At 49.5% G+C, this 20,429-nt stretch overlaps 8 protein-coding genes and 2 non-coding genes across 10 annotated transcripts; 5 read left to right on the forward strand and 5 right to left on the reverse strand.

Moving 5' to 3' along the window:
- Window positions 1-245: 245 nt before the first annotated feature.
- BDV37DRAFT_283674 (uncharacterized protein) lies at window positions 246-727 on the reverse strand (the record flags this gene model as incomplete). The annotated part of the gene is made up of 2 exons (XM_032087341.1): window positions 246-292; window positions 352-727. The coding sequence occupies 2 exons, from the start codon at window positions 725-727 to the stop codon at window positions 246-248; spliced, it is 423 nt and encodes a 140-aa protein (XP_031940754.1).
- A 1,286-nt stretch (window positions 728-2,013) lies between these two features.
- Window positions 2,014-4,102, reverse strand: BDV37DRAFT_134568 (flavin-containing monooxygenase). The gene has a single exon (XM_032078753.1). The coding sequence runs from the start codon at window positions 3,755-3,757 to the stop codon at window positions 2,150-2,152; it is 1,608 nt and encodes a 535-aa protein (XP_031940755.1). The 5' UTR covers window positions 3,758-4,102; the 3' UTR covers window positions 2,014-2,149.
- Window positions 4,103-4,371: 269 nt separating this feature from the next.
- On the forward strand, window positions 4,372-5,423 carry BDV37DRAFT_283676 (SDR family NAD(P)-dependent oxidoreductase; the record flags this gene model as incomplete). Its single annotated transcript, XM_032087342.1, has 6 exons — window positions 4,372-4,420; window positions 4,473-4,833; window positions 4,885-4,997; window positions 5,055-5,077; window positions 5,136-5,188; window positions 5,234-5,423. The coding sequence occupies 6 exons, from the start codon at window positions 4,372-4,374 to the stop codon at window positions 5,421-5,423; spliced, it is 789 nt and encodes a 262-aa protein (XP_031940756.1).
- On the reverse strand, window positions 5,235-7,641 carry BDV37DRAFT_134574 (Zn(II)2Cys6 transcription factor). Its single transcript, XM_032078754.1, has 2 exons — window positions 7,581-7,641; window positions 5,235-7,252 (listed from the first exon to the last, which is right to left on the reverse strand). Exon 2 carries the CDS (start codon window positions 7,216-7,218, stop codon window positions 5,482-5,484), a length of 1,737 nt encoding a protein of 578 aa, XP_031940757.1. The 5' UTR covers window positions 7,219-7,252; window positions 7,581-7,641; the 3' UTR covers window positions 5,235-5,481.
- Window positions 7,642-7,737: 96 nt separating this feature from the next.
- On the reverse strand, window positions 7,738-10,544 carry BDV37DRAFT_272046 (anoctamin family protein; the record flags this gene model as incomplete). Its single annotated transcript, XM_032084808.1, has 6 exons — window positions 7,738-9,000; window positions 9,049-9,480; window positions 9,535-9,823; window positions 9,891-10,047; window positions 10,095-10,285; window positions 10,441-10,544. 6 exons carry the CDS (start codon window positions 10,542-10,544, stop codon window positions 7,738-7,740), a joined length of 2,436 nt encoding a protein of 811 aa, XP_031940758.1.
- A 109-nt stretch (window positions 10,545-10,653) lies between these two features.
- On the forward strand, window positions 10,654-10,797 carry BDV37DRAFT_t119. The gene has a single exon. It is a non-coding gene; the product is annotated as a tRNA-Tyr (tRNA).
- Window positions 10,798-11,476: 679 nt separating this feature from the next.
- BDV37DRAFT_t120 lies at window positions 11,477-11,622 on the forward strand. The gene has a single exon. It is a non-coding gene; the product is annotated as a tRNA-His (tRNA).
- An 873-nt stretch (window positions 11,623-12,495) lies between these two features.
- BDV37DRAFT_294393 (formate/nitrite transporter family protein) lies at window positions 12,496-13,962 on the forward strand (the record flags this gene model as incomplete). The annotated part of the gene is made up of 4 exons (XM_032089621.1): window positions 12,496-13,144; window positions 13,198-13,318; window positions 13,383-13,739; window positions 13,793-13,962. Exons 1-4 carry the CDS (start codon window positions 12,857-12,859, stop codon window positions 13,960-13,962), a joined length of 936 nt encoding a protein of 311 aa, XP_031940759.1. The 5' UTR covers window positions 12,496-12,856.
- Window positions 13,963-14,251: 289 nt separating this feature from the next.
- Window positions 14,252-17,718, reverse strand: BDV37DRAFT_283680 (GIY-YIG nuclease family protein; the record flags this gene model as incomplete). The annotated part of the gene is made up of 3 exons (XM_032087343.1): window positions 14,252-16,733; window positions 16,783-17,006; window positions 17,056-17,718. The coding sequence occupies 3 exons, from the start codon at window positions 17,716-17,718 to the stop codon at window positions 14,252-14,254; spliced, it is 3,369 nt and encodes a 1,122-aa protein (XP_031940760.1).
- Window positions 17,719-18,134: 416 nt separating this feature from the next.
- Window positions 18,135-20,284, forward strand: BDV37DRAFT_250048 (putative multicopper oxidase). The gene has a single exon (XM_032082152.1). The coding sequence runs from the start codon at window positions 18,864-18,866 to the stop codon at window positions 20,235-20,237; it is 1,374 nt and encodes a 457-aa protein (XP_031940761.1). The 5' UTR covers window positions 18,135-18,863; the 3' UTR covers window positions 20,238-20,284.
- The last annotated feature ends 145 nt before the right edge of the window (window positions 20,285-20,429 follow it).

The raw sequence follows: 20,429 nt of genomic DNA on the forward strand, positions 1-20,429 counted from the left end.
ATATACGGAAAGTATGGACATTGCTATACAACTGCATTGTAGTTCCAACTGAAAAATATACAATACATGCAACAGGCACTGCAACATACTCTAGGAGACTAAAAAATAAACCCCCCAGATTAGAAAGTAAATTATACACGATCCAGAATCACAGCTAACACAAGACCCCATTACCCCCGAATCCCGACAGGAAGAGCGAGGCAGATTCGACGAAACACAAGCCCTGTGGCATTTTCCACGAGCGATTATACGGGTAACCCAAGACCAGCAGCGTTGCCGACAGCTGCTTTAACTAGAGGTTTTATCTTGATCAGTACAGCATCCATGTTAAAAGGCCCAGGGGGTACTTACCATCGCCAACAGCCTTGTTTACTGATGGAGGCTGCTCCTGGCGCTTTTCAGGCTGAGCAGCCCCCTTCTCGGCCTCCAACTTGTTGCAAGCCTTCTGTAGAGCATTCCTGTTGGGGATGGAGACGGTGCCGGGAGTAGCCTTGAGGGCACGGCACAGATCCTCGTCAACCTTTAAATCCTGGCGTTTCTCAGGCTGAGATGCCTTTCTCAAGTTCGCTAGTTCGTCCGCAAGCCCAGGGAATTTCTCGGCGAGCTTGGTCACCTTTTCGAAGGGCAGGCAGACCGGGTCGGTAGGCGCGGTGGGCGTATCGACGGGCAGCGCGGTCGCCAGCGCGGCGGCACCCAAGAGAGACATGCAGAGAGTCTGGAACTTCATGGTGGAGGTTTGTAGAGTGCGGAGTTGATATGGCTAAGTGAGACTTGATGGAAAGTAGAGATGCTGCTGTTGTTGAGACGAAGGAGTCGGGGGGTGCCAGAGCAGTATTTATGTCTTTTTTCTGTTCAGCTGGTTCGCAATGAGGTATTTCTCAGGCTGGTTTGATTGCCACATTTGGGCTGCGTAGCTGATCGATTCTCATAGTAGTGGTGATAATCATTGATGTAGTGGGGATCAATGATCAAGTCACTTTCTAACACTCCCTTCAGGAAATGCCGTTCGACATATCACATTTCGGCTGTGCCTGATGCACGAAATCAATAGTTCATGCTGTGATCTACGGAATATATGGAATATACCATTGCGTATGCACCCCTGGAAAGGCCTTATCGGGTAATGTAAGGAGTCCCTGAAAGAGAACGAAGACGTTTCCCACGCCGCAACTACAGTGGATACTTTTAGGCGCTGTAGGGGGTGCTGTAGGGGGCACTATATGCCATCTTCGGTTATAGAATTAGGTTGATTGGGCGATCATTGCTGACTTGCTGCAATACAATGTGATAGGTACTTTATGCTACGTCTATGCCGATCACAGTTCATGTCTGTTTTGGTGTGTGCATACGCATACTCACGGATATGTACCTCGGACGCACAGAAGAGGCTATGGGAGATAGAAATCGTTGCTTGGGAAGACAGGTAAATGTTCTATCTGAGAGAACAATTCAACAGTCTTATATATAGGAGATCAGACAAAGACTGGGGATTTCTTCGGGCATGCAGCCTGACGGCCTCGTTTGTGTAGGACATATTTTTACAGCTGCAGCCACGTACGCATCGCCTCGAGGTGCAGTATCGCAGTCCATAATTGGAAGATCTACCCCTTACACCCTATGAACCATTGATACTGAATGGGTAGAGTATAATCTTTCCAGCAGCTGGCCCTAAACGTAACATGAGGTAGTTTCTGCCCCTGATCATTCCATCAACAGAGAACAACTACACGGTTCACAGTAATAAGTATTCTGAGAGTGGTTGCTGTATGAGAGTAGTTCTGCTTGCGCTGACGGCGGTGCTGAGGAGTGAAGCTCGCGGTAGTAGATATAGACAATTGTAAGCATCACTCTGTAAGTATGGTATTGAGAGACTGGGAAAGAATCTGTCATCCCTTGCTGCTGTTTGCACTATTCTGTATATGAACTGAATTCCAGGTTCTTGAACCTAGTTGTATTCTCTCGGATAATCTTGATAGTGGTACTGGCCCTTACGAGAGTCAAATATCATGCAAGTCATTAGGAGGCAAACTTACTCTGGAATATTGGTCATGTATCGAGCACACTTAACGCGACAAGCTAAGGACTGGTATATTACTATATTGCTTGAAGAGTACTGCAGTCTACATACAATTACCAAACACAAACAAACCTACAATGGCTGAGTAGAAAAGCCCTCCCAGCTCTCAAGCGCATCAGTGCACTTTTCCCACCATTTCTGGATGCCACCCAGCCAGATCAACGGCTCCCGCCTCTTGCCCGGGATATTAGTGCCCATATACCACGAGTTCGTCTTGGGATAGAGCGTATTCTCGGACACCAGGCGAACCTCCTCCTTCCACTGCTCCGCTGCCTTGGCCGTGGGCACGACAGACGCCAAGCCCTCGTCACGCATCTTCGTAATCGCCCGACAGATCCAATCGACCTCCATCTCAATAAAAGGCGGTCCATTAGCCAACGCAGTCGGCGCCTGCGGTCCATAAACCAGGAACAGATTTGGCGCGTCGGGAATCATCAAGCCCAGATGAGTAGTCGTCCCCTCCTTCCATTTCTCACTCAAAGAGACCTGGTTCCGATCTTCGATGCCCAGATCCAGCAAACTACCTGTGACGGCATCGTATCCCGTCGCAAAGATGACGATGTCGAGATCACGATGGCCCTCGGCCGTGACCACACCGGTCTCATCAAATTCCAGGATAGGCGCCTTCTTCAAATCATGCAGGATGACATTCTTCCGATCGATCATCTCGTAGTAATCCTGCTCCAGACTCGGCCGCTTAGTACCGACCAGGTAAGTCTGCTTCAACGGTGCAACAATATCCATCTTCTTCTCGTCCGTCATGCGAGCTCGAACCTGTTGTACCCAGTAATTGTAAAAGATCGAGTTGGCCTCTTCATTGAGGAGGAAGTCATAGTAGTTCGAAACCAAGAAACTATATCCACCGCGCTGCCAAAGCTCATCGAAAACAGCCTTCCGTTCCTCGGGCGATGCCTGGCTGGCCGCCTGAGGCCTGGTGTTATGCGGGAAACCCGTGGCAGATTTATAGCAGCGGTCGAAGAGGGCGTCGTAGTACCCTTTCATCATTTCGGACTCTTCCGGAGAGATATTCCGCTGTTTCATGGGGATTGCGAAGCAGGGATTGCGGATAAACGAGGTTAATTCGCAGTCTTCCTTTGCCAGTTCCTGGACGATTTGGAGACCCGAAGCTCCGTTGCCGACAACGCCGACCTTCTTTCCTGTGACGTCGAGTTTATCCGGGTACGCCGCTGGGTGGATTAGCTGGCCCTTGTATTGGTTCAGACCGGGATATTCGGGGAAGTATTTCTTGTAGGAGGATCCCGTTGCGGCGATGAGGTACTTGCACGTTGCCCTGATGCCGGTCGAGGTCTGGACAATCCATAGTCCACTCGCCGAGTCATAGCGACACTCCGATACGACTGTGTTGAAATAGGTATCTTTGCTCAGCTCCAGCACGCGGTCAGCATGCTCAAAGTATCGCTTCAGCTCCTCGCTGCCAGGGAACCGTTCGCTCCAATTCCAGTCCTTCCATACGGCGGGGATATTGAACTGGTAGGCGGGCATTTCGCTATCCACACGAGCCCCGGGGTAACTATTCCAGTGCCAAACACCGCCGAAAGCGCTTCCTGCCTCGAAGAGTTTGGTCGTGAGGCCCATCTCGCGGAGGCGGTAGAGGGAAGTGCAGCCACCGAAGCCGCCGCCGATGACGACCGCATCGAGTGTGAGTTCTGTTCGGGTCATTCTGGGGGTAGATTGAGGGTTAAGGTCACTTGTAAGAGACTTGATGAAGTGAATTGACTTGCAAAGATCCCGGAGCTGGTGGCCATGGTGCTCCTTTTATCCCGTTCACTGGATCTGATCGGAACATCCTCGACGTTCAAATTGTCTCTATACTATTCATGACTTGGCCGGGACCTTCACATCCGAATGCTGTAAAAGGCCTCGGGATGCGATGCGCAATGGGAGCCGTCCCAAAAAGGAAGTCGACGGCGAGACCGCAAGTGGAGTCTTTTTGTAAGGATCGACATGGCCAAAACATGGTTCCATCTTGGCAGTCGCTTGCAGAACCTAGTTCGTACTCTTTGTACCGTCCAGAGAGCCCTGAAGAGACGATGCTTCCGACTTTTCCGCCGACGGTGATTGTACGACAGGAATGTATGTACAAAGCTCGCTTCACCGCTCAAATCTGGTTGGCCTCGGAATTTTGTGTCTCCGTGGCTATGGACATTAACGCTGGTGGCACGCTGCCTTGACCCCGCAGTGGGCTATAAGAGACCCCCATGGAGCCCCCAACGTCTTTGGACTTAGAACCGTAGATCATTCAAGGATAATCAAATTACCTGCTGATAGACACTATGGCTTGCAAAGTTACGGGAACTGCTTTCATCACCGGCGCTGCCTCCGGTATGTACGTGCATTGCGATCGATCTAATGCTTAGGGCTAACATCTATATAGGAATTGGTAAAGCATCGGCACTGAAATTTGCCGAACACGGCATCACTGCTTTGGCCCTGCTGGATGTCAACCAGGCTCAGCTGGAGGCCACCCGCGATGAGCTCCACAAATCCTTCCCCCATGTCGAAACCGAGATCCTGCAGGTCGATGTCACCAGTGAGGCCTCGGTCGACCAAGCAATCCAGAAGACAGTGTCTCGGTTCGGCCGCATTGACATTGCCGTGAACTCCGCAGGGATCAGTGGGGTGCCCACAAAGACGCATGATCTCAGTTTGTCTGCGTGGCAAAAGGTCATTGATATCAATCAGACAGGGCTGTGGCTGTGTCAGAGGGGAGTCATCCGGCAGATGTTAACACAAGAGTGGGTCTGATAGCTTCCATCTGAACCAGTTTGGTTGCGCTGATTTGTTAGATCGCGAGGCGTCCGTCAAGGCCGCGGAGTCATCATCAACCTGTCGTCGATGTTTGGCATTGCTGCTCCTCCGGCAGAGTTTGCAATCATCCCATACACTGCTGCCAAACATGGTAAGTTCCACTGAGATCCATGGCTATGTAGCCCCTGTAGGATGCTAAGAGAACCAGCTGTCGTAGCAATGTCCAAACTGGTATGTGGCATTCCCTATCTGCCTTGATATTCCTGGGCACGCAGACTCACAATCATAGGACGCCAAAACGTACGGCAAGGAAGGAATCCGTATCAACGCCATCTGTCCTGGGTAGGTCTCTTCTCCAACTGATTGCGTCCAACACTAATGGTCCAGATATGTGGATACGCCTATCATCCACGCGGCGATTGAAAGCGGTGCAATGAAGAGCGAGTTCGAGAACACTCCTCTAGGTCGTCCCGCCGACTCGGATGAGATTGCGGACTCCATCCTGTATCTTGCTTCGCCGATGAGCAGCTATGTGTGTGGTGCTGCGCTGGTGGTGGATGGCGGATACACTATTTAAACCGGGTCGGGACATAGACTCGACGAACACATGCAACCTGTTGTCATCGGCAATGTGGTCATACTAGCATGATATCATAGTCAGCCTCGTTAGCAATCTCCTCCCAATGAATATCGACTCCAGGCGCAGATGCTCGTCGTTGCCACAGGATTGTAACGATTTCGCACAATGATTGGATGTTCGTGATTCCGTGCCGGCGTTTGCGATCGAATAAAGCCAGCATCCTCTCTTGTAGATCCGGTCGGCTGCATTCGGCGGCGACCACGAAGCCGGCCCAATTGTAGGCAGATCCGCCTCTTCGGTGGGTGAGTGCCTCGGCGGCTTCAAGCTCGTGGACTGCTTTCTCCACGAGGTCTTGAACGTCTCCCACAGGGACACGGCGAAGAGAACGGCGAAAGTAGATCACGGTGGCGTAGTAAAAGGAGTTCAGAGCATGCTGGATGACAATCGACTCGGGTGTTTCCTGGAAGTGCGAGCTGGGAAATTGGAGATAAAGCTGCAACTCCAGATTGTCTAGGTCCGCAGCTGTGGTCCGATTAGGTGACTCCCTGAGGGCAGATATATGTGCTAGAAATTGTACGAGTGACTGTGAAACACCATGCGACCGCTCTAAGTAGTTCTGGATGTTCGGAAGCCCTTTCAACAATCCTACTAACTGAGCCGACATTCGGAAATTGCACAGCGAGGAGAGAGACAAGTAACTCTGGAGTAAGCGTGCCGCGGTTGGTGATTGTAGCCACTCGCCATCAAGCTCATTTTCCAGCATTCCCAGTCCCCCAAGAACATGAGCTCTCCATCGGCTACGCCGGCCAGACATGGCTTCAGCTGCGATACACGTCAGCACAGCTACAAGTGTGGTCTCGTCTAGTCGGCTTTCAGGACGAAGGTTCTGGCGCAGATGCTGTAGGGCCTGCTGGTCATGCTGAACAGCAAGAGATTGGTACTTGGATTCGCTGCGAAGATGGTAAAGACTAAATGCGGAAGCTGCACACAGTCCATGGAAGACAGCACGGTGCATGTTTGACTCCGATGCGGAGGAGTTCAGTCCCTTGAGAGCCAGGGGCATGAAAACAGTGCGGCACGGATTGTCAGGTAAGTCGATCAGGAGCAGGTTTCCGCTGAGGAAGACGACCCAGTGATGGATCAATTCGATCTCAAGGGGAGACATACTCGTAGGATTCAGCGACGATGAGATGTGTGCCCTCTCTACAAGGCGCGCCTGAATCTTGTCGTTTGTATCTGCTGCGCATCGCCTACGTTCCGTCTGAGATGGGTTTGGAGTTATTTGGCCAATCTTAACGAGGGCATCTTCGTTGAGGACGCATATCGGAGGCTCCGGAAAGAGCCGGTATTGCGCCATAGACGATGCATTTGGGGATGGTGATACAGATAGATCGTGTGGGTATGGGAGAACCCCGTTGAAGCTCTCCGTTGATGATTCGCGATGATTGTGAACCCGCACATTCCGACTCGAGTCCTCCGACACAGAGACAGAAAAGACCGAAAACGGCCCTCGCTGAGCAATCGCTTTTCCCGGAGAATGGTCCAGGTCACTCAAAATATCTTTCACGGCAGCTGGCGACAGTTCTGCCGTTGCCCTAGTTGAACGCAGTAGCCGACGCTGCGTTACAGTTCCCGAGGAATTGGTCCATCCCAACCGCACACCGTACCCTTGGCACGTTCGTCCACTGCGACGACACCGTTGGCAACTTGGTCGCTGCTCGTCGCATTTGACACGACGAGATCGACAAGTCCAGCAGCCGGTGAATGTTTTCGAACGTGGTTTAGGGGTCATGGTGGCGCAAGCGTTGTGATAAGATGCGGAATTTCTTCAGTGATCAAGTCAAGAATTAGTCAAGGGTCCAAGTGGATCTTCTTTCCCCACACTCTTGGCAGGGACCAATCTGGAAGTTGGGGAGAGAATGGTAAATACTAAACAAAAAGAAAGAAAGAAAGATAAAAAGGGAAAAAGACTTTCATGTAATAAATAGAAAGTTTCATTCCAGCAGTGAACTACTGTGGGAGGCGTTAAGATCGTGTGTGGAACTGCCAGAACCACTGTGGCAAAAGCATCACCACTTGCCTCGGCCCTCAGGTCCTATTATATTTTGTATACAGCTGGCTAAGTTCGAAGAAGGAAACGATATACGAACCTACCCACAGGGATCATCACGATCGTTTCGCACTCTGCCACAGCATATATAGTGAGATCACACTTTGTACAGTCATAAACAGAATCTACTCGCTATGCTCATGTCATGAAAACCCATGCAGTGTCAGGCTTATATACGCACAGATTTCTTCATACATGCATCTACTGCTCCTTCTTCGGTTCCGGCTTAACCGCCAATGCACGGATAATGGATGTACCGACATGCGCCGATTCCTTCCACCCTTTCTGGCGCATCCAGAAACGTTCCGCAGGGTCAGTGCCATGTCGGGACCATGCACGAGCATCATCTTCGAGTGAGGCCCGCGTGATTTCGGAAACCTCCTGAGACTGGTCCACATACGGAGTGGTTTCTTCATCGGTTTCATCATCACTGCTCCTAGATTGCAGACTCGACTCAAGGAATCGTTTCCGCAGCAAATAGCGCTCTGTCCGTTCCTGACGTACATTGGGGGGTTCCATTTTGGCGATAGTGGCTCGCACGGCGTAGCGCACCAGTAGGTAAATGTGCTCGCAGAAAAAGATCGTGAGCAGCAGTGCCCATCCCTTGATGGATGTTGGCTGTCCGTTCGGTCCTTCGTGACCGTTGCTAAACATGTAGACGAGAGCCGCGCTTGTAATACTTCCGACCCAGGACAGGAACCCCAGACTGTCCAGCCAAGGGCCAATGGTATCTGCACGTTGAGGCGATGGCCTTTTGCACTCCACACAGATCTTGAAAAAGTCGGACCGCAACTCAACCCAGTTATTGACCAAGAACGAGACCGGCACCAAAGGCCAGACAGGTGAAAACAGTGCCAGGTATCCAAATTGAATACACATCTCCCGGAGATCATCGGTCACGTCATAGTCTTCCATCTCAACTTCATTACGTACCCGCTTGAGGAACTGGGCTTCCTCGGGAGCATCCTCGAACGAAACTTCGGGCGCCTTTTTCTCATCCGTGTTGCTATCCGACTCCAATTTGCCCTGGCGCTTTTTGTACTCCTTGTACTTCTGCAGGCCGCGCTGCTTCAGCATCGGAACTATCGTTTCCTGGGCGAAATTAACGGCCTGAGCAGTCACTGTGAAGTAGATGACCTGCTTCTTTAGACGACTCGGGTCAATGTTGAATTCGGTACGTGTTGTTATCGCATCTTTTTTAGAGACGAATGGACGAACAGTCACGTGGAAGATATCGAGATGCGGCACGATACTATGAGCGAAGGGGACATACACAAACGCTGTTAGAAAAACAGGTAGGTACGAGGTAATGAAGTTGATCACAAAGATCTTCTGCGTTAACGCGACATCATACGCGCCCTGGGTCTCATAGTTCTCGTAGTCATTCAGCTTTGTCGCCACTGACACAAGGACGGTACTCATAGTCGGAATTAAAGCAGAGAGCAAGATGGTAGGAATGAAGACCTGATAAGTCAGTCAGTAGTGCATCGACAATCAGTGCATGGGGCTCACCAAGTATGTCTTCAGCGGTCCGTTGTATATCTCGGAGATGAATATCTCAATGGCAAAGCATGTCGCAATGATCATGCCCAGGGCAACGGTGGCAACGAGTGCAAATGGCACCTGGAGAAGCTGGGTCTGCAACCGCTTCGTTGCGGGATATATACCACGAATTTCGCCCGTTTGCTCGTCCCGAACTTCCCTTTCGGGTTTGAATTCCCGTCTTTTCTCGCGCAAAACCGATACACCCTTAGACTGCCATCGGCAGCTGAGATCCTCTTCCTGCCGTTTCCAGTATTCAATGAAGACAATACACCATAGGGCATTTCCAACGGTGTAAATAATTGAAAAGGACCCCAGCAATAGCCAGCAAGAGAAACCAAAGATGGCGGGAAACATCAAAAACTTGAAATACGACTGCAAGAACGCGAAGTAGAAGCCAACCTGCGAGAGCTAAGTCAGCATCAAAAAGCAACGTAGAGAAGCACTGCCACATACACTTTCTCCGAATAGGTTTCGTATCAGGTCCAGGTCTTCGTTGGACAAAAATGTCTTCTTGCTCCAGTCTCTCATGCATTGCTTGTTGGTCTTCTCATCATGCAGTGGGAAGATGGCAATGACGTTCTCCCACTCCCCATGTTTTGGGGTAATTCCAGCGCCACCCGCTTCCCGGGGCACGGTTATCATATGGTGGATCACACGCAGGCGCTCGGATTCTGATTGCGGCTCGGCGGAGGACTCCGGTTCAGGTTCGGTGTTGCGGACACCATAGAGCCAGTCGCGAATTCTATAATGTAAGAACCACTCAGAATGGCACGTACATCATGGAAGGAAACGGCGCGTGGGGTCCTTACCGTGACTGATAAACAGCGCGTTGCAATTTCTTTTTGCTCGAAGCCCGGACAAAGACCAGCACCGACGATTCATCGCCTTCTCTCACTTCCGTCTGCAACCCTACCTCAGATAGTCGACGGAGCAGCAGTTCCAGCTGCTGAGACGCTTTATCGACATCTGGGACGGTCAATCTCGCTGTTTCCAGCGGAGCGCGGCGAACATACCAGTATCATTAAAGCTGTAGCGGATGACGTAGTCCACATGGTTGTTATGAGGCACCTCCTTTTGATGGGGTTGGGAAGCCATTGAGGATAGATCGTATATCACTACCGTGACATCAAGCGAAGGCACGCCTGATCTGACCGTCCGGATAACAATTCCTGCGGAAAAGTCGCTAAGAGCGAGTAGGGGGGTTCTTAAAAGGTACTTGAAACTGCTCGGGGCTGGTGATGACGACGTCACGGTCGAAGCTTGTCGTAGGGTTAACCCTTGGATTGTGTGGCTGAGTCCAGATTAAGTGGGAGATCGGCGATCAGGTCCAGCACAGCCACTCCATCGATCGAGCCTAACCTTGTTTGATGACCGTAATTCAAGATTGAAAGATGAAAGTCACTGACGGGCATACTTGAATCACAAGTCCCGTCGCACATTTCATGCATGAGCTCACTGCGCATCGTGATGATTCCAATCTGCAGCCTATGTATGCCAAGACAGTACTAGTCAAGTCCTAGCCGATGCGGTCCTGCTCTGTAAGTTCAATATTTGGGAGTATTACATAACATTGCCCGGATGGTCTAGTGGTATGATTCTCGCTTGTAAGTCGAACCTGAAAACATTCGATCACTAGCCTCGGATACTAATAAAAACTCCAGTGGGCTACCAGCACCAATCTGCGAGAGGCCCCGCGTTCGAATCGCGGTTCGGGCCAATTTTTTTGGATTGATCCAGTCGAACAACTTTCGGCCAAGCCGTCTTTCTTTGTTGATGAAACTACGAATTGCATGGCCGTTGTCTAGCCGCGTACAGCACTAGATAGCAGAATAAGTCCTCATCATATTGTAATCTCAGCCTTCAGGATTAGGCGTAGAGTATGGAGTAGGCTCAGCTGAATTTGGATGTATATACATCTGACTGCGCCCAGCCCGGAACCCATCAAGATGGAAACGAGTGATCGATGTATGTACGATAGTTAAACCAGCGGTCGCTCAATATAACCCTATGTAAACCTCTTATATGGGGGCAGCTCGTTTTCATCTACTACTCGCAGTGCTAGAACCATGGAGGAAAATATGCGGTATGCTACTCGAGAGTGATTTGTTGGGTTAAAACTCGAGATATATCCCTTAGTGTTCACAGACTCAACCAGCGGATATATATACACAACTTCACTGTTCTACTATATTCTTGGATATTGTAGATCGACAAAATATAAGCAAACATAGTTCATACCAAGATTCCATAAATAAATTGATATTTAACATGACTTATAGGGACATCTATACAAGCAAGGTGTTGGTCGTAAGCAAATGGCATTTGACTGGTATGGGCAAGTCTAGGCATGCTATACACATCATTTATTAGAATAGTGGAGATTTCCACCACTGGTGCCCGGATGGTCTAGTGGTATGATTCTCGCTTGTGAGTTCACCTTATCGATACTACCGCATCAATTTTCGATACTAATAAATTATAACAGTGGGCTACATAGTACCAATCTGCGAGAGGCCCCGCGTTCGAACCGCGGTTCGGGCCCTTTACTTTTTTCCGTATTTGTTTTTGCTTTCCCCTCTTCATTTCTCCTTTAATTTATATCACACTCTCTCTACTTAACTCTTGAGCGGTCGCTCAAGGCACCATGCTGTATATATAATATTGCCATCAACATCCATGTACCCGCAACCAGCAGATCCAGATACTTTAATGAAACTCACACTAATTAATATATATTAATTCACATATAATCTGCTGCTGATTTAAAAATCACTCTTTCCTTTAGAGCCTCCCAAGCTCTCCCTACCACTTGTGGGTTTCTTTGCTCCATCATCCTTTGCTGTCGTCGTCGTCGTTATTATTATTATTACTGTGTATTGCTAGTCTTGCCGTTCCCCATATCTGTCACCTGGTCTTGTAACTTCTTGTAACTTAATCCAGGAATAGACCTGAAGATAGGCAAATAAAAGAACAAAGCTACTGAACAATAGCTGGAACCAACGACAAGAGCTTAGAGATCCATATAGAAACCAAGGTGCAAAGCAGATATCGCTCCGTGGGGCCATCCAAGAGAGGGAAACCCAGGATTTATTCAAACCTCAGTTTGAGCCTGGGGTTCTTTTCCATAGTTTGTGGTCTTATCATACCAAACGCTAAGGTGGTAGAGCCATCAAATGTGGTCTGTACTACACTGGGCCCCTTTCCTATAAGGCCAGTATACATGGAATAGCCGTGCTGGCCTATAAATCATGGAGGATTTGTCGATACATTGTTCGATGACCCTTATCATGAACCGCGATGGAGCCCGCGGAGAAGGCGTCGCATTCCTTATCACTAGGCTGATAAGTGGATTCAATCTGGTTCGCCCCGAAGCACTTAGGGTTCCCTATCTCAACTCTTATCTCTCGATCGGCGGAGCTTCTTGCAGTCTTGCTCCCTGGAAATGCCGACTAGGATGTACGGGTCTTCAATGTTATGCATGGGAAAGTGAACTCGCCATCGTCTCCCAGTGACGGACGCTCGATAAGCACCTTTTTGACTTGGTTATGATCATCGATATTACAGTCGATCATCGTGGTGTCTCGACTCTCTTCTACCCCGGATAAATGCTTTGATAAGGTTGACGATGCCAGGTTATATGTGGGCCACATATATCAACCCATCGGTGTTGCCATGCGTCACCATCCCTATCTTCATTGAACTTCCCTGCGCTTGCATTACGAGCTCCTCCGGGGCCGTCATTGTTTAATCCATCTGAATCCAGACCTAAAGCACCATGTCGCAAATCAGCCTGGATGCCTTCACCCCGGCCGAGGTGATCGAATTCGTTGGGCGTGCTGGAGTTGCTAAGGGCAATATGCGCCTCGACAAAATCTTCTTCAGTGCAGTGTCGGCTGGGTGTCTGCTTGCCTTCGCCTGTGGGACGGTCCTCAGCACCAACTCCACGCCCTGGTTCCAGGAAAACGCCCCGGGGCTCATTCGCACGATCAGTGCCATGGTCTTCCCTTACGGCTTATGCATGATTATCTTAACGGGAGCTGATCTTTGTACCGGATCCTTCATGGTAAGACTTCCGTCCTCTCCTGTATGTAGAAAGGACCACTAAGTAAATACCAGTTCACCACCGTGGCTGCTCTCCAACGCCGGCTGCCGTGGGATAAGATGTTGATTCACTGGATCGTCACATTCTTTGGTAACCTAGCTGGGTCACTCTTCGTTGTTGCCATTATATTCGGATGTAGGTCCAGTCGTCTCAACGTCCCCCAAACCCCTAAGAAGCAACACCACTAATACAGAAATAGACGGCAACGTCTTCTCCGCAGATCCTTTCAAGTCCCAAGTGATCGCCTTCGCCACGAAAAAGCAAGTCACTCCTGATTTCCATATGATCTTCCTCCGCGGCATCGGATGCAACTGGCTCGTCTGCCTCGCCTGCTTCTTCGGCATCCAGGGCCGGGACCTCACCTCCAAGATCATCGGCATCTGGTGGCCGATCTTCGCGTTCGTCTCTCTCGGGTTCGATCACGTCGTGGCCAACATGACCTTCATCCCGCTAGCTATCTGGGTCGGCGCTACCGAAATCACAGTGGGTCTGTACATCTGGAAAGGAATCATCCCGACCTTGATCGGCAATATCTTGGGTGGAGGTTTATTCTGCGGTGAGTGAACATGCCTATCCCGGGATTGAACAACTCGTGCTAATCAGGCCCAGGTGTTTACTATTGGTACATGTACTTGCTCCAGACCGACTCGATGACGGTCACTGGAATCAAACGTTTCGGCCACTCCAGGTCTGAAGTTAGCAGCATGACTGTGAAGAAGGGCGATGTGGAGTCTGGTGTCGGGGTGGTGGATAACTCCCCCGCTGCACTTGGTAGTTAATTGTACTTGTTCAAACTATTAATCGGATGTATAGCTTAAGTAATAGTAATGGAAGATTTGGCCCATACGGAGCCTTTTAAGAGAATTAAACAGATCCTCCAATACTGGTATGATAGGTGGCGACTACTAAGTAGTACCTATCTGTATTTTTTATTTGGACTTCTATATCGGATTGTCACACTGCTTCATACCTGGTTGTATGTTGTAAAATTTCCCCGTATTATACTGGCATAACTTCTGCACGCTGATATGAATGTTCTGATTTTACATGCCTCACCCCTACCCAAATCTAGCTGCCTTTCACAAGACAAGCTTCGTCATCTGTGTACCACGTTCCCTTTCCAGGCAGTCCGAGTGGTCTAATAATAAAATCATTGTGCGCGTTGATATGTCTTCGCGGCCGCATGCCTATCATCTCGATGGAATCTCCGGATAACCAATCCACAAACGTATTCGCTTTTCGGGCAGAGCCTTCCCCAACCGTACGGAGAAAGACTGAACCCCCGGGGAGGGCAGCAAGGAATGCAAGCTTTGCTCCTGGGTCATTATCCCGAGCGTCTATAGCCCATTTCTCAGGATGCCGCTTCCCAGATTGAATGACTGCCTGTATCATAATCATAGCAGGGAGTTCATCTCGTGATTTTGCATGAACCTCCAGACTTATGGCTGCTATTTCGGGACCAGCTCGTATTGCAACGAGATTTTTCTCCTTATGCCAGTACCCAGCGTACATCTTGCCCTCTAGGATTGATTTGTCTCGAAGTTTTTGGTATGTCTTTCGATCTGTGTAGGCCTTCGTGAAAGAGACTACCGGATTGACCACCATTCCGCATGGGTCAGACTCCTTAGCTACAAGATGCTGCTCCATATCCTCTGTATCTGACACTGGAAGAATATTGCTGAGGATATCATCGGCTTCTATGTCACCCATCTCCAGCTCAAGAATCTCTTGCTCTTCTAGTGTATCACATTGTGCGATCATTTCTTGTTGTTTCTTATGCACCAAGGCCAATGTATCATGTATCTCTACTTCATCAGCAGAGCCTATGGACTCACTGACTACTTCGATAAGCGGGATGGTGGCAAATGGTTTCTGTTCGCTACCGGATTCCAAGGGGGCCCCGGGCCGTAGCTGGGTGTAAATTCGTTCCATTTCCTCGAGTTCATGCTTGGATAATACACCCCTTCTATGCACTTTCTGCATACTGGCCCTTTTAAGAGCATCAGACCGGACTTGGCTCTGGCTCTGCTGGATCGAAGGCTGTGCTTTACGTCTCAATGTGAAGAGCAACAACATTAAACCGCGCGCCAAGGTGCCGCCGATATCTTCCAATTGACGGATATCATCAGCACATCGAAATCCCTTCCTGAAAAGAAAAGATTCAATAATGGGATCAATGTTTGAAGAATTCATTCTATCTGAACCGTTGTTCTCCTCATGATATATTCGCAGGATATGATGGACTGCTGATGCAGAATTGCAGAAATAAGGCCGGATTCCTTGAGTTCCAGTTAACGCTGCTGCAAGCTTGAATGCTTCCATGAGGAGCTGCACTCTAGGCCCTGGGTCAGCCCATAATGTGGTTAGGGAGGTTGGGGCTTTCAGATAGACTCGTCGAATCTCAGTCCCTTCTGCCTCGAAGAACCCGGAAAGCCTTCCGCAGTACAGCGTAATTTCAAAGCAGTTGTAAGTCGATTGCGCAGGAATAATCAATCTCTCTGTTTCGACTTCTTCATAAATTATAACAGTTAGGTTACTGTTCTGTATCACATCTCTGTTATACTTCAAGAAGCACGCTTCCAATGCCAGCCGGCAATCATGGGTTTGTGAAGCATGCGAGAAGCTGCGCAAGCGAGGGTCCGCATACCACATAATACAATTTGTCTCATTAAAGCCACTTTCGTGAATACCCCATGGTATATCTGTCTCATCAAGACCAATACCCATCGGGCACCCGGGTAGTATAATCCCTATCCGTGCTTCCGGATTACCAACAGGATACTTCAGATGGATTTGCTCCCCTGTGGTTCCTAAAACAACCTCAGCAAGTTCTGATTGGATAGGTAAGAAGTCAATTGCGGCGTAGTTCATGGAGCGGCGGCCATTGAACCGATAGTCGACCTGACAAGGTCTTTCAGCTTCCCTCATGGCAAGGTCAAAAAGCACTTGGTAATCTTTCCATTTCGTTAGGAACTGGTCACCATGCCATTTACTAACGGATTCATCCGCCCTTTTAGTCCTCTCTCTAAAACTCGGCCACATCCTAATATGAGGATCAGGGGACAATCCGAGCTTGACGTTGAGGATTTGTCGGATATGGGATCTCAGACTGATGCCTTGCAATAGAGGCTCGATAACATTCAAGCCAAGACCAGAATACGAAGCTCCTTGTAGGCGACCGAAATACTTTTCGAGGATATTAGGGGGTAAGGACTGAAAAGCAAATGCAAAGGCCATCTCAAGGATGTTTGCAAAGATACTCTTCGTTTCCTGGTTAAAGCACTCGTGATCTGTGAAAGACCAGAGCCGAATAAAATTCATAGCCCTCATTCCATTACCTTTATGGATCACAAAGTAATGTAGGGAATCTGGTATCATTCTTGCGGCCCCTTTAATGTGTTCTTTGATACGCTTTTCAACATTTGACGACTGACCAACATATGGTCGCCAATATCGCATGTCTCGATCATCGGTGACATAATCGAGATACCCACTGTTTCTTGGCCAAGTTATAATGTAATTTGACTGCTTAAGCCTGATATTGTCTAGTCTTCACCTGGTTAGCTTACTTCTATGATATCAGATGCCAATCATCTTACAATTGGACAGAGATCACTTTGCCTTCCAATGCCTCCAATCTAGAGTCAGTAGACTCGAGAAGCTGGCTCGTCACCCTATGAGGACCATTGTAACTCTGAATAATCCTGCGATATGGTATGTGCCTCAACTCCCGATAATCGTTCTCAAACAGGTGGAGCGATAGTGTGTACAGCACGCGGCCAATGACAGGAAATGAAACGTGTGGGTATATGTCAAACAAAGTCTACCATGGTTAGCCAGTTCGAGACACTCCCATAATTATCAGTGCATACATAGGTTATTTCATCCGGAGACGACTGTACTGGACGGGGGTATATCCTTCTGCCTGTTAGTGTCACACTGTTGGCCATTGTTGTCGCATAGATTGTAGAAGCTCTCCTCTGTGTCGTTGTGCACTCCTTGTCCAAGGCCATCTGAGCAAGAGCCACACTGAGGGGATATAATTTTCCAAGATGATGTCTACCAAGGCCTTGTCCATACTCATGTGGCTTCTTCCCTGGTACAATCCTCCAAGGCGGCTCTTCATAGTTGAAAGCAAGCTCCGAGCCATCAATCCTTGCTTGTACCATATCCTCCCATGTTATCATGATAAAATTGCTAACCCTCTGTGGAGTAACACACCCTGCTCTTAAGGATTCACGTAAAAGAAGCTGCTGCCGTTGTTTGAACCAAGTTACCTGCAGTAACTTGACATTCCTAATGGTGGCCATTATCTCCATAATAGAACAGATATCTGCGGTTAGGTCGCACTTATTTTCAAATTGTCCCTCATCCTCTTCCGTGAAAAGTCTCGAGGAATAGAGGTGGGTATTCTCAAAATCGATGAGAATATTGACGATAAGGTGTCTAAGAATGCCACGAACGGTATTTTCGCGTTCAACCTCGTCATCACGCAACTCACCGATCACAAGCGTTCCTGTGTCCATGAGTGCCATAATCTTGTGAAGTGCTTTAGAATTTGCAGAATTTCAAGGAAGGGAGCATAGCTGATGCGACCGCGACCACTTGGCTAGTACCAGCCAGCTATGTCAAAAGATTTAGTGGTGGGTATAGAGAAAGAGAGAGAGGGAGAGGGAGTAGAGAAAGTGTGTTGAAGGGGATGAGTTTAGAGCGTATATTCACTCTTCATCTCGTAACTCGTAAACAAACACTACGCGCCCTACCATCTACAGAGCGACTTGACAGTTCCCGCTGAAACACCGCAATAAAAGCGAAGCTCCCAACGCTAGCAGCTTCATAGTATGATACGCGCCTGCAGAGCTACGATCTGGACGTATCCTGACATTTTTCAAAAAAAAAAAAGAGGTGAATAGATGGGAGAAGGCGAGAGAATTGGTGACTGAATATGGACCCTCACTTGAGGACATACATACAGTGTACCTTAACTAAAACGATCTTCACAGCATCTCCCTTCAGCTTCCAAAAACCTGCCTTGTCTCAGCTGGTCATCCGCCAAAGCAATGAGATCGACATTTGTCCATTCTACCCCTGTTCCTTCAGCTGAACCATTTCCCTGGCTTCGCAGCCCAGCCCCGCTTCAACAAAAGTACTACACTGCACGCAATTGATCCGATGACTACCTATACAGACAGCCGGGGGCCCATAATATACAAAATATGCAGCTTGGCGAATGTCTTGCCTATAAAGTCTGTTACACCGCATACTAGGGTTTTCGGTCCGTCGGCGGGAATTGCGAGCGAAAGGTATGTTCGAGACCACTTGAATCATGCACCACCACTAACTAGTCAATTACTGGTGGGACATTACTTTCTCTCTCGTAACAAGATTCGGTTTGTCGCATGACATTGCTGATCCCGGCAAGCTTATACGCAACATGGCATCTCAACCGTGGAATCGAGTGCTTGCGCTTCATTCCGATTTGACGGACCCAACACCGGGCCTCGTGGTCTTTGTGATCTACGGGAAGCGATTCTACATGATGAAGCATGTCCTAGGAACTGTATATCTCCTCGGAGTTCGAGTCCTTGTGGCTTGTGTATATAATTGCGATGGCTGGTTCAGCGCTCTTCTCCGTTATATCTTCCGTCTTACATTAGCTTACTGTTTCAGGCTCTTGTAGATGCACATACCTGTGATTTACCCCACAATGAACACGGCATTCAGCTCCTTATATTGTACCAAGAGTCGTTTCGCGTCTGTGGCTACTGTTCGGGGAACCAGACGGCTTGCGCCTCGACTGCGCTCCAGCCCATCCCCACTCCGGAGTCCACTCCTCGCAAGACATATCTCAACCAAATCTACGGAAGGCATCGCAAGGGATCGAAGCAATAATGGTACTCGGGTCAAATATGTCCTGTTCCTTTCCACCGCCGCCACGCTCAGCTGGTTCCTCTACGCTCAACAGCAAGGCGCTGTCCGGCTAGACAGCGACAAGAAATACTCCACCCACCCGGACCCCTTAGCTCCCAAAAACGGGATTCAAGATGCACAGAAAAAGACACCCAAATCCCTAGATGATTTGGACCTCCCAATCGAGAAAGCAATCCTCACTACCGCCCCCAACGTCCCCCCACCGATCACACGCGACTACCCAGTGCTCCTAGACGTGGACCTCACAACCGTCAGCAAACTGGAGCAACTAACCAACCAATACAAATACGAGAAATGGACGTTCAACAACAGCGTCCCGGGGCCGTTCATCCGGGCGCGCGTCGGCGACGTCCTCAACCTGAGAATAACCAACCACGACGAATCCGGCATGCCGCACAACATCGACTGCCACGCCTTCGTGGGACCTGGGGGCGGCTCTGCGCTGACGACTGTCAACGAAGGCGAGACCAAGACCGCACGATTCAAGCTCCCAAACCCCGGGCTCTACATCTACCACTGCGCCGTGGGCCCCGTGGGCGTGCACATCGCCAACGGCATGTACGGGCTGCTGTACGTGCAGCCGGAGCAAGACCTGCCGGCCGTCGACAAGGAGTACTACGTGATGCAAAGCGAGTTCTACCACGAGCCGCCCGAAGCCGACGACGACGGACAGATGTCCTCGACGGTCGAGTTCTCGTGGCCGCATGCGCTGCGCGAAGCCGCCGACGTGGTGGTCTTCAACGGCAGCGAGGCAGCCCTCACCGAGAAGCCGCTCAAGGCTTCGCTCGACGATACCGTTCGCATCTTCTTCGGCAATGGGGGCCCGAATTTCACCAGCTCGTTCCATGTCATCGGGACCTGTTTCAGTAAGGTGTATCGCGATTCGGATGTGCTGAGTCCGCCGGCGCAGTGCGTGCAGACGGTCAGTGTGCCCGCGGGTGGGTCGACTATTGTGGATATGAAGATGGTCGTCCCGGGGACGTATACCATAGTGGATCATGCCATTTTTCGTCTGGAGAAGGGCGCCAAGGGGTTTTTGAATGTTTCGGGGGAGCCGCGGCCGTCGCTGTACTATAGTGCGCAGCCGCCGCAGCCCTGTGAGGGTTGTAAGCTCCACCCTTGAATTGGGATTGCATAATAGCCGGCGTCCAGTATATATGCATGGTAGTGACATCTCCAATCATATTATAGCTAATGTAATAAGTTCCAATACGAGAAGGATTGGGTGACATCTGGGTCACGTCACCACGTCACCAGTAAACTCAAACCCTAATTAAGTCGCAGCAAAAGTCAATTCCGCGGAGAAAGCACATGG

The sequence above is a fragment of the Aspergillus pseudonomiae genome (genome assembly GCF_009193645.1).
Source record: "Aspergillus pseudonomiae strain CBS 119388 unplaced genomic scaffold BDV37scaffold_39, whole genome shotgun sequence".
Lineage (NCBI taxonomy): Eukaryota > Fungi > Ascomycota > Eurotiomycetes > Eurotiales > Aspergillaceae > Aspergillus > Aspergillus pseudonomiae.

Bases quoted from the DNA above. Each gene is read 5' to 3' on its own strand.
- BDV37DRAFT_134568 (XM_032078753.1), bottom strand. From the start codon at position 3,757: ATGACCCGAACAGAACTCACACTCGATGCGGTCGTCATCGGCGGCGGC.
- BDV37DRAFT_134574 (XM_032078754.1), bottom strand. From the start codon at position 7,218: ATGACCCCTAAACCACGTTCGAAAACATTCACCGGCTGCTGGACTTGT.
- BDV37DRAFT_250048 (XM_032082152.1), top strand. From the start codon at position 18,864: ATGCACATACCTGTGATTTACCCCACAATGAACACGGCATTCAGCTCC.